The 12,552-nt window shown below is 40.8% G+C and overlaps 1 protein-coding gene across 1 annotated transcript; it reads right to left on the bottom strand.

Moving 5' to 3' along the window:
• Positions 1-2,311: 2,311 nt before the first annotated feature.
• On the bottom strand, positions 2,312-8,419 carry LOC103178639 (gap junction gamma-1 protein). Its single transcript, XM_007893483.1, has 3 exons — positions 8,325-8,419; positions 8,035-8,159; positions 2,312-3,938 (listed from the first exon to the last, which is right to left on the bottom strand). Exons 2-3 carry the CDS (start codon positions 8,096-8,098, stop codon positions 2,665-2,667), a joined length of 1,338 nt encoding a protein of 445 aa, XP_007891674.1. The 5' UTR covers positions 8,099-8,159; positions 8,325-8,419; the 3' UTR covers positions 2,312-2,664.
• Between the last annotated feature and the right edge of the window lie 4,133 nt (positions 8,420-12,552).

The raw sequence follows: 12,552 nt of genomic DNA, 5'->3' as shown, positions 1-12,552 counted from the left end.
TGACATTCTGGGCTTCAGATGCATGACAGGATCATATTTGTGGATCATTGATAGTTCTGGTTGTCTTTCAGTAAGATAACACTGTCATATTGAATGCTCACACTTTTGAGCAACCCATTTTGGATCAGTTGCTACTCTTGTCTTTAGTACAGAATACCATGGGTTCGAGCCCCATGTCTAGATTTGAGATCAAAATAATAATAATAATAATCCTTGCATTTGGTATAGCGCTTTTCAGGTCAGGAGGACGTCCCAAAGCGCTTCTCAGAACATACTGTAAAGTGAATTGACTGTATATTTGTGGGCGAACGCGGCAGCCAATTGCGCACAGCAATGTCCCACAAACAGTCGTAGATTGAAAATTACAAATTTATTATTGTTTTTGAAGGGATTATTATTAGGCGTGTGGAGTAAGGAAACTTGCCCAAGGTTTCGCCCTCTGCCTGGAATTGAACTCAGGTCTCTCACTTGCAAAGCAAGTGCTCTAACCACTGAGCTACAGACTCCACACTGATAACACTCTGGTTCATAATAGAGTGGGGCACGACTACATTACTTAAACCAAAGTCCTGACTGCCTGCAATTGGGTGGACGTTAAAGATCCCAAGGCACTTTTCAAAAAGAGAAGTGAGTTTCTCCCAGTGCTCTGTCCTTTAAAGTAAATGGTCATTCATCCTGTGTTCGTGGCACTTTGCTGGTGCAAATGGCTGCATGATTTCCCTACAAAAAAGTGAATAGACTTGACAGCAATGACTTAAGACAGTTGATGGGATAAGGCACCACGAAAATGAAAGTTCTCTTTCTTTTGTTCAGAGCTTAAAAAATGTGCTCAGAGTTAAAGAATGGCCACTTCAGCAAAATGTAGGAAAGGATCGGATCCATAGTTCAACACATAATATCATTTACGATACAATTTACTTTATATAGTGCCTTTCATGTCTCTTTCATGTCACCAGGATGTCTCTAAAGCATTTGTGTCACTCCTTTAGGAAATGTAAATATGTTTGTCACTACAAACAAGAGTCACTAGTTTAGGAAAGGGAGCAATGAAGGTGAAATAAGAATATTAATCCTTACATTTGATTTAGCGCCTTTCATGTCAGGAGGATTCTTTATGCACTTCACAAGATTTACTGTAAAGTGCAGTGACTGTGTATTTATAGTGAAAGCCGCAGCCAATTTTACACTCAGCAATGCCCCACGATCAGTCATGAAGTGAATGATCAATTTTATCCGGGGAATTTTTATCCAATTGGAGAAACTCCCTTCTCTTTTTGAATAGTCTCACGGCATCTTTGTAAATCAACCTTTGTCCATCCACAAATAGATGGGACCTGAGTTTAACGTCTCATCCAAAGGACAACATTGTTGAGAAAAATAAAATAATGAGCCAAGTATTTACCTTTATTATTTTTACTTCAACCTCAGCTACTTGTGTGAAAGAATTCATATATCCTCCTCCAGCCGAAACAATTTAAGAGACTAAAAGAATGACAGCAAGAATTGTAGAAAAGATTTATTTATTGGTCTACTGCTTACGGAAATAAACCAGAACAGAGAATGGCATTATTACTGGATATGAATTTATCATTGGAAACACATGCTCAGAACCAAATGCAAGCTATCTTCCTAATTAAATAAAACATCTATTAAAAGAATGCTGATGCTCACCAATACAAGACAACATCCACCCTTCTTCAATCATTTCTATATTTCTGAGCATTTCTGCCAGTTTGCAGCATTACTGCATTAGTGATTTCAATAAAGACGTTTGTTGTGTTGGTTTGTTCAACCAAGCACATTTTTGCAAAATGTGAGTGCAATGTAACTCTGTTTAAGAGTGCTCCGTTTAACACTGATGTGACTGATTTTTTTTCAGAGTTAAATGGAATATAGAGAGATCCCAAATAGTATTTAAACTCCAGGAGTCTTAGCTTTGGTAAACATTGTCTTAAACTTCAAGATCATACATTATTTTGGAAACAAATTACAGGTAAATTCAATCTTAATTTTGAAGATTTTTTTCTGCAGCTCTTTTTAAGAACTTCCAAGATAATGTCTACAAGGTGGCATTGATGAATGTTTTAGTGATGAATGTTTTGGATCTTGGGTTGGAGAACTTTCAATGTCATTGTATAGGGTACCAACTTAACTAAAAATCAATATAATCACAATAGTAATAGTAATAATCCTTGTATTTGATATAGTTCTTTTCACATCCGGAGGACATCTCAAAGCGCTTCACGGAATATATTCTAAAGTGGAGTGAGTGTATTTTGCGAGCAAAACGCAGGAGCCAATTGCACGCAGTAGTGTCCCACAAACAACTATGGATTGAGTGACCACTCCTAGGGTTCAAACAGTTATTTAAGCGGGGCTGGGAGTATTACCACCATTATTGGGAAGTCGAGGCGGGAGGGGAGGGGTCTAGTATTCAAAAACATATTTTTGTTCTTGTTTCTTAAGTAAGGATGTGTTTGTCCAATATCCTTTGAGCCTGATATCCTCAGTGGTAAATAAGTGCTGCCCTTGCCACCACCCTATTGCTGCACTTATTACATACACTCACTAACACTACTGTCCCAAAGAGAGCAAAGTTCAGGAGTAACATTTCAGCCAAACATCTGTTGTTGCTTTGTCTATGTTGTCTATGTCTTCCCAGCTTCAAACCCATTCAGATTTCTTCATCCTGCCACCTGTACCAAGGAATGTCTGCAAATCTTTAGATTGCAGGTGAACAAACTTATACTCTTCTATCAGCTGCTTGCTGACTGACAGAGGCTCCATGGGTCTTTGCAGCGGGAGCTGGCGCGATCTGAAGCCTTGCTGATCTGTCGGGATCACCGGGTTGTCACCACTTGAGTGTCCGCTGAATCCCCGAGCTACTGCTCTCTGTTCTCCTGCGTACAGCACCACCTCACTGCCCTCTTCTTCAGTGTAGTCTTCCGTGGACCTGGAGCTCGATGGGACTGCGGTGAGGTGTGTGTTATTGCTGTTGGCATTGGGCAGAGCTATGTGCTCTGACTGGACACCAGAGTGCAGAGAGGTTCCTTCCCTCTGCTGGGATTTTGCTGATAAGTCGCTGTCTACACTCACACCGCTGCCCCGCCTTCTCCTCGCTTGTGCTCCATATTCCTGAACGACTTTGTGTCCGGGGAACACATGAGCCCGATTCGGGAGAACACAATACGGTTCCCTTCGGCAAATATTCTGTGTCAGAGATTTATTCTTACGGTTTTGACTCGAAGCTCTCTTGATGACATGAAGCAACTCCACGAAATTCAGCACCAAAGAGAATCCGGCAGCTCCAAGCATAAAATGAAGCATAAGAGTCTTCTCGGTGGGTCTGGAGGTGTAACAGTCTATGTTGCTGCTGCAAGGATGTCTGTAGCAGATGAATATATTAGGGACAAAAAACCCAAACAAATAGTACTGTCCAACACCGAACCCAGCTTCCAACAGCATCCTCACCAGCAATTGCAATATATATGCCTCACAGAAATGAGGAATGTTTTGCCTCATCCTGAAATCTTCATTGACTTGGTTCCGTTCATCACGGCTTTGATACAAGCGAAGTCCTGACTCCGAACTGTTCCTGATTAAATATGCACTTCCACAGGGCGCTTGTTCCCGTCCAATCACCGAAACTTTCGGGAGGTTTTCAGGGAACTGGTGCACGCTTTCCCTTGCAATTTGGCTAGTTACCTTGTGGGCCACGTACACCACAAACATGGCCAAAGGCAGGCAAAGGGCCATGGCTTGTAAAAACCAGAATCGGAAGTGAGACACAGGGGAGAAGGCATCGAAGCAGATGTTGGAACATCCCGGCTGCATGGTGTTGCAAACAAACCGTGCATGTTCATCCTGATACAAGGGGTAACCCACCACAATTATCACAAGTAGTCTGAGCAGCACCATCACTGTTATCCAGATCTTCCCTGAAAAAATAAAGGGAACCAAAATTATGTTAGAGTCTCAATAGCAGGATTCACATAAGGATCTTTAAACAGCAAATTGTGCATGTGCTGAATTGCTGGGAGCAAATTAGCTGCCCCATTCCCCATGGAATAGTCACTACACCTCACTGTAAAACCTGTAAAGCGTTTTGAGACATCCTGCTGATGTGAAAGGTGCTATTTCATATGCAAGGATTATTATTTTATTACCTGGATGTATCTATCTGCAACTCTACTCAGTTTTCATTTCTTTTTTGGATTGAGGCTATGGCACCAAGGGATGACTTTTGAGGATCAGGGATCACCCGTTTTGGTCCTTTCCAGATGGAGATTAACTGGAGCTAGCACCTTCTTGGAGTACTGCCATTTTGATTGCAGAGTGTTTGTGTTCACATCGCTTATCAACTGAGAAGGAAAAGGGGATACTTTGCTGCTGCAAGCACACAATCTAATGCTTGAAATTATTTTGCTCGTAAACTTAATTGTGTGAATTCCGAACAGAATTGTAGTTCACTGGTTGCAAGTCTTGTAGTTTAGTGAATTAAAAATAATAATAATCCTTGCATTTGATATAGCGCCTGATCACATCTTCAAGACTTCTCAAAGCACTTCACAGAATATACTGTAAAGTGATTTAGCTGTATATTTTGTGGGCAAAACACAGCAGCCCACAAACAGTCGTGGATTGAGTGACCAATTTTTTTTAAGGGATTATTAATTGAAGGAATTAAAGTGTGCCATATAACCATATAAATCCATTATTAAATTTACAGCAGAGAAGAAGGCCATTCGGCCCATCATTTCTGTGCTGGCCCTTTTTAAAGACCAATGCTTTCAGTCCCATTTACCTGCCTTTTCCCCGTACCCATAAAAATTGGTCACTTCAATCCAAGACTGTTTGTGGGACACTGCTGCCGTGTTTCTCCCAGAAAATATACAGTCAATTCACTTTACAGTAGATATTGTGAAGTGCTTTGAGACATCTCAAAGATATGATAATGCGCTATATCAAATGCAAAGATTTATTTTTCTTCTTGCCCAATTGACTATTCGTCATGTGTGAGCTGCGGTATTGAGTGCCAACAGGGCTGCTCAACCACAGAGGGCATCACACTCTCAGGCCATTCACACACATAACCCTCTAGGAAAGATCAATGGATAGCAATCGGGAGCAGGGACGCAAGCTGATTTTTCCTTTCCCTTCTTCAAAGTCTGAATATGGAAAAATGATAATAATAACAATAATCCTTGCACTTGATATAGTGCCTTAACACATCATCAAGATACTCAAAGCTTTTCACGGGATTCACAGAAGGCAGACACATGCCAGATGAAGTTTAATGCAGAGAAGTGTGAGGAAAGGCAATATACACTAAATGGTACAGGGGCTTCAGAAGCAGAGAGATCTGGGGGTTCACATACACAGGTCTTTGAAGGTGGAAGGATAGGTTGTTCACAAAGCATACGGGATCCTTGGCTTTATAATTAGAGGCATAGAGAATAAAGGCAAAGAAGTTCTGCTGAACCTTTATAAATTACTGGTTAGGCCTCAGCTGTGTCCAATTCTGGGCACCACACTCTAGGAAGGATGGCAAGGACCTGGAGAGGGTCCAGAAGATATTTGCCAGAATGGTACCAGGGATAAGGGACTTTAGTTATGTGGAGAGACTAGAGAAGCTGGGATTATTCTCCTTAGAACAGAGAAGGTTAAGGGGAGATTTAATAGAGATATTAAAAATTATGAGGGATTTTGATAGAGTAGACAAGGAGAAACTCGTTCCACTGGCAGGTGGGTAGTTAACCAAGGGATATAGATTCAAGATAATTGGCAAAAGAACCAGAGGGGACATGAGGAGTTATTTTTTTTTACACAGCGAGTTGTTATGGTCTGGAATACACGGCCTGAAAAGGTGGTGGAAACCGATGCAATAATAACTTTCAAAAGGGAATGGATAGGTACTTGAAAAGGAAAATTTTGCAAGGAAATGGGGAAACAGCGGGGGAGTGGGACTGATTGGGTAGCTCTTCCAAACAGCTGGTACAGGCAAGATGGGCCGAATGGCTTCCTTGTGTGCTGTAATATTCTATGATTCTATGAAGCTGATCCTTCATTTTGTGGCTGTTTGTGGGATACTGATGTGCACAAAATTGGCTGTCGCGTTTACCTGCAAAATATACAGTCACTACCCTGTACAGTAAATTCTGTAGAGCACTTTGAGACATCCTCCCAACTCGTCCAAAGGACAGCACCTCCAATAATGCATCTCTTGACTGTGAGCTCACAGTCTGTGGAGCGTGAGCCCACAACCTTCTGATTCAGCTGTGACAGTGCTACCAACTGAACCTGGTGCAGTTGGTAGCACAGTGGTCCAGCTTTCATGGTCATTGAGACGTGTATGTCAGGTTGGAGGTTGTATCTACTGCAGACCCAATAATTCCCAATCACTGTGTTATAAATTCCACATTTAAAATGCATTTTATCCACTCCCCCACACCCCTCCACCCTTCCTCACATTGGAGCTTTACATAACTGTTCACTTCCCAAACAACTGTAACACAAACCCCAGATTTTTACTGTAAAAACATTTCTTATGGGTTCCTTGCTCTCGCTGACAGTTCTGCGGTTCGCTAACGGAAATTTTTTTTACAGTGTTTTTTTACAATAATGCATCTCCCTCAATCCCTTATGCTCCCTGTCCTTGCACTTAATAACCTTACTCTGAAGGAGCCCATTTAATGACTCCACAGGCCAGCACTCAACTCCTGAAAGGATAATTGCATCCCCTAATGCTGAGTTTTACCATAAGAGGAGTGGGGTGTAAAACAATGGAGTGTGATACAATTCTCGTGATTTAAACAGCATCAATGTGGGAAAACAACAATAATAATCTGTAAATATATAGCAGCTTTCAACAATAGCTTTTATCAATATATACAAAGGATACACATCTACAGGCAACCCTGTTAGAACATGCCCAAGGTGACTGAAGGTTCACTTAAGAGTGCAGGTCCACTGTGTTTCCATGCAAACCTGAAGTGCATTGCACCCAGCTACGCGCACTGACCAGCCAACTTCCTAAGAAATAGGTGATGTACAGATGGTCAGATCGCCACTTACAGCACCTCCTGCACAATGTGCGTATACACAGGAAACACCATTGATGTCACTTTGTGAAGAAAGTGATGTCCTAAGAACATAAGAATTGCTAGAAGAAAGAAGACCAAGGTCCATCCATTTTGCCTTTGACCATCCTGGCAGTTGCATGCACATGTCTTGCCCAAAACTATATAATCTATCCCAAGATATTAGTTCCTATAAGAATGTGTCAGAGCTGCTTCTTACAAGTAGCACCCAAATACAATGTTCAGGAAGTCACGGCAGTGATGATCTGACATCCTAGAAGTCAGACATTTTTCCCATTCACTTTTAACATGGGCACTTAGGCATTGAACCTGAATTGTAATGGGGTTGCTCTGCATACAATAATAATCCTTGCATTTGACATAGCTCCTTTCATATCAGGAGAACATCTCAAAATGTTTTGTAAGTAATTGCTGTAAAGTGTAGTGAACGTGTATTTTGTAGGCAAAACTGTCCAAAATTTAAAAAAAATTATTTTAAAAATTAGTGGATTAATCAAAATAAAAACTAAATAATGTTTCAATAATGATCACATAGTAATTAGGGTTTAGCACTGAACAAGTTATTTCAAGGTTCCATCAGTAGGCAACAGGTGCAAAGAAAAAAAAGTCCAACAATACCCTCGTGTTTTATCAATCCTGACCTTGAACTCTTGTTTATTCGGTTTATTCAGAATTAGAACCCTGAGATTAGCACAAATTATATTATTCTATAGTAAAAAATAATGATACAAGCCATCCAACAATCAGGAAAGAATCCTGAAGTGAACTTTTAATTGTAAGGACTGAAGATTATAATGCAGTCTTACAATAAAATACACAATTTCATTTGTATAGCACCTTTTCATGTCGGGAGGACGTCCCAAGACGTCCCAAGTCCCAAGCTTTATTAAATAGGCCAATGGAAAACTTTAATAGAATAGCACCTTGTACTCACCAACTATTGTGATGTTGTAGTTCAGAGTTAGAGTCACCAAACCCAGGCTGTCCCACCAAGCCATTGTCACCCAGAAAACAAGTGGACTTTTCCCTCCAGAGAAGTTCCAGCGATCACCTCGGCTGCTAAAAGGAAGGGAAAAAAATGTAAGTAAACAAATTGTCACATCATTTTTATTTAATTTAATTTGCAAAAAAAAACAGGAAAGTTTTCCCTCCCCGTTTTCTTAAAACAATAAGACCCATCTACAAACTGCTGTCCTCTGTTTGATCGCCGCTGGAAATGCAAACCTGATAGATGAGCGAGAAGCGGTGCCTTCACCTTCACACACTCTTCTCTATGCCAACTGTGAAGACAAAAGAGCCCCAGACATATCCTCTCTCTCCCCGTCACATCGAGGGCTATTCTTACCAACCAAAGGCATTCCAGCATCCTGACAGGTCCCAGATATTTTAGGACAGCCCATTTCAGGACGAACAAAAAACAATAGAAGGCACAGGATTAAGCTGCTCAGCCACGCCCCATCCACCCCGCCACCACTCACACTGCAGAAACCTTGGGGAGGCGAGAGATTCCTCCTCCAGAGCCGAGAGCGCAGGGACCACCAAAACCTGCACTGCTTGGCCACGTGTTATTAACATCATTGCTAACGGAGAATGCAAGTCAACCTGGTAGTTGGTTCAGTTTTTTCTTAGACCAGACGGATCGAGGAACAAGTATACAGTAAGGCGTTAATCCCATTGATGCAGGCTAAACGCGAATGCATTAAAGAGTTTAATTGATCACTGGGGAGCAACCTTGCTGATCAGAGTAGAAATGGGGTTAGATACGTGTGTCAACCAGGTTTAGTTGTTAGGGCTCTCCCCTCTGAGGCAGAATGTTGTGCGTTCAAGTCCCACATCAGGAAGGAGAGTGGGTGGTCCTTTCACACAAGGCTGAGGGCAGCTATAAAACAGTAGACCATGACCGGGGCAACAGGTAACCCTGCACATCACATTGGGACCCACTGAAACCTAAGCAAGGATGCTACAGATACAGTCAAACCCACCCACCTTTCATCTTAATCCTCTGGCAAGCCATTGACACTTTATTCAAAGGAATCAGCCTTGGATGAAAAATGTTAATGAATTTTCTTTGTCATTGAGAAAATAGGTGGGGAGGAAATTTCACCTGGATCTGGATTTGTTCTATTTATACACCGTTTCAGAAGTGTCTGAATCTGGCAAATTGTTGAATTCAGTTTTAAAATGCCTGTATTCTATCATTATTAAAGGAACTTACAGAAAAACAGTTTAAAAACTAAGACTGTAATTAAGAATTTGCCAACTTCTGGATGCACCGAAATGCCTTGAAAATAGAATAAATCTAGACGAGATGGAATTTCAATCCAAGGGGTTCTAAATAACTCTTGAGCACAAACAATCATCTGAGGCATATTTTCAAAGACTGTAATATTTTTGCTTAATTTCTTAGCTTTTTGGAATGCAGATGAATTAAGACAATGAACATTAATAGAGTATGTATTTAAATGTTACTCAGACATAAATGGACTATATTCGAATTCTAGTCTAGATTAAATGATTAGATATTTTAAATATTGTTATATACACAAAGTTATTTTAAAATGTAAAAGAAAACTCACTGGATATCCAAGAGTTTAGTCCATCTGACAGTGAAGAAATACTTTCCTTTCTGCCCTAGTCAATAATTAGTTTAGTGCCACAGTTCCTCCCTTTCCCTTGCTTCATACAGTTTTATTTTAGACTGTCTACCTAAACTGAGCCAACTATGTGAGGTAATCAAGATGCTTTCATCCTTCGATACGTTGTCCTATGGAAACGTACTATATAAGTACAAGTTGCTATTATCTTTTCAAGAAAGTTTTTTTCTTAAATTCTCTCAAATTATCCTCTTTTCCTCTGAGGGCACTAACTCTTACTGGGACACGGTTCCACAAATGCTGATCACTCATTACTAATCAAAAAGAGAAGGGAGTCCTGGCCAACAATCCTCCAAATAAGGGTGTGCCAAGATGGCTCAGTTGGTAGTACCATTGTCTCTAAATCAGAAGAATGTGGCTTCCTGCCCACATCAGGATTTGAAATCACATAATCTAAGATGATTTTTGGGGTTCTGGGAGGGGTGGGGGGATGTTCATTGTCAGAGGTGCCATTGTTAGAAAGAGAGATTAAACCAAAGTCCCAACTGCCTGTTCAGGTGGACGTTAAAGATTCCAAGGCACTATTGGAAAGGAGAAGGAAGTTTTTCCCAGTTGTCCTGGCTAACAAATTCGCCAAATACAAAATTTAAAAAATCATTTGTTTCATGGTTGTTTGTGCAACTTTACTGTGTGCGATTGTGAATCCTGTGAATCACCTTGGATCATCCTCCCGAGGTGAAAGGCGCTATACCAAATGCAAGGATTATTTTATCATTACATAAAATATAGCTGTTTGTCGGATGTTGCAGTGTGCAATTGGACTGTCACATTTGCCTACAAATACACAGTTATTCCACAGTAAATTCTATGAACTGCTTTGAGACATCCTCTCAATGTGAAAGGCTCAATACCAAATGCAAAGGTGACTGTTATTATTATATTACCCATGTGGTAGTTCCTCGTGATAGTGGGATTGAAAAGCCTCAGAACAGGAAAACCAAAATGTAAAATGATAGAAGTGCCAGAAAAGTGTCTTGGCCATAAAATGCCTCTCATGAGGGGAACCTCATATATGCTCTGCCCACTCATGGGAACTCTGCTCCAAACTCATTGCAGAGTTCTCATGCATTGACTTGATGTATATGGTTTGCCTCCACAAGATGCACTTTACATTTCAAAATGGTTTGTCCAGAGCTCAAGCCATTTATGCTTAATTTATCCTGTTTCAGAATGTTATTAACCCCATTGAGGGAGGGCAGGCTATAGAGCATGGGAAGAACAGATAAGACCAATTCTTTCCTAGCCTGACATCTGCAAATATGGGCATTTTCCATCAGGGAACATTATACAGCGATTGGGAATGTCAACCCTGGCTGATCTTTCTCCAACTAGCCCAGCAGAACTTCTGCCACAGATGGTAACTCCTACCTCACCACAGATTGGACATTGATTCTTGGGCATTCCCTTTACATTTGGTTGATCTGCAGAGCAAGTTTACCCATGTATTAAATCAGCATCAGTAATTCGGAATAAGAATCTATTTAATCTTTTTCTATAATTAATTATTCACTGAAATATGACACTCTTACTCCCGAACAGCAGATTACATAATTTTTCTTCATTTAACCAGTGAAAAGTGAGTCAAGCTCATTAGCAAAGACTAATTAGGTCATTTCTAGTTGTAAGATTGTTTAATTGCTGTTATTTTATATTTCATTGACTCAGACTTCAAAAGAGTTGTGTCAGATGAGACCTTACAGAGTTATATAACATTTTAAATGGGATTGAGAAAGTAAACCAGAACAATACTTCCAAATGCACCGTGACATTAGAGCTTGACAATACAGCACCCTTCACGCAGGGTCCCAGAGTACACAGCAGACACCAGGAAGTATTTCTTCACTCAGAGGGTAACTAACAACTGTAGTTTGCTGGTAAAGGTGGTTGAGGACTGGATCCTGAACTCATTTATAAACAGCTTGATGCTGTGATGGGTGGGGTGGAGGGGGTTCTGAAGGGATGAGATCAGACAGGTCGAAGGTTCCTCTTAATTTAAACCAATCTTGTGATCTTGTATGGTTTAACTTTCATCAGTAGATTATAAATAGATGACATACGTCATTTTCCCCTTCCCTACACCCTAATTCTTTATTCTCCTCTCCCAAGGCTTTGAGTCCATTGCCCTAAAATGTAAGATTGTGCAGAGGTTTTGAAAATTCTGAAATTTAGTCTTCATTTGGATACTGATTTTCCTGTGGTTTTTTTATGTTCTCAACATTTGCTTTTCTGTTCCTATTTGTCCCAGATTTGGCAGCAATCAAACAGAAGCAAGACATTGGCATTCACACAATAGAACACTGCAACAGGCACAGCCTAATTATTATTATTATTACATACAGTGACTTTCCACATGCCTGACTCTCCACACTTTTACTCCAATTACTCCAATGTCAACGTCAAGTCAAGCTGCGATTTGGGAATTTTTTTACTTGTGCAATGAAGTATCAAGACTCATGATTTTAATGGTGTGAGACTGAACCGGGAAAATGAGGCAACAACAACAACAAAATTACATTTATAGAGTGTCTTTCACGTCGGGAGGACGTCCCAAAACGATGCAAAGGAGGAAGCGAGGCGAAGGGATCGTGGGATGGAGTTCCAGAGTGTGGGGGCAGAGAGGCTGAAAGCCCGGCCACCGATGGTAGGGTGGGTCGGGCGGGAGACATGGAGCAGGCCGGAGTCTGATCAGCAGAGGAAGCAGGCAGGTTGGTAGGGAGTCAGCAAGTCAAAGAGGTAGGAGGGAGCAACTTGGCAAGTAACAAGATCCAACCAGATAAGTTCAGATTAGCGAGAAACAG

Source organism: Callorhinchus milii, unplaced genomic scaffold, assembly GCF_018977255.1.
Source record: "Callorhinchus milii isolate IMCB2004 unplaced genomic scaffold, IMCB_Cmil_1.0 Scaffold2, whole genome shotgun sequence".
NCBI lineage: Eukaryota > Metazoa > Chordata > Chondrichthyes > Chimaeriformes > Callorhinchidae > Callorhinchus > Callorhinchus milii.
The sequence above is the reverse complement of the archived record's forward strand: the minus strand, read 5'-3'. Positions and strand labels throughout refer to the sequence as shown.

Bases quoted from the DNA above. Each gene is read 5' to 3' on its own strand.
- LOC103178639 (XM_007893483.1), bottom strand. From the start codon at position 8,098: ATGGCTTGGTGGGACAGCCTGGGTTTGGTGACTCTAACTCTGAACTAC. The intron at 3,939-8,034 runs GTGAGTACAAGG...TTATTTTTTCAG, and splicing joins CTACAACATCACAATAGTTG to GGAAGATCTGGATAACAGTG.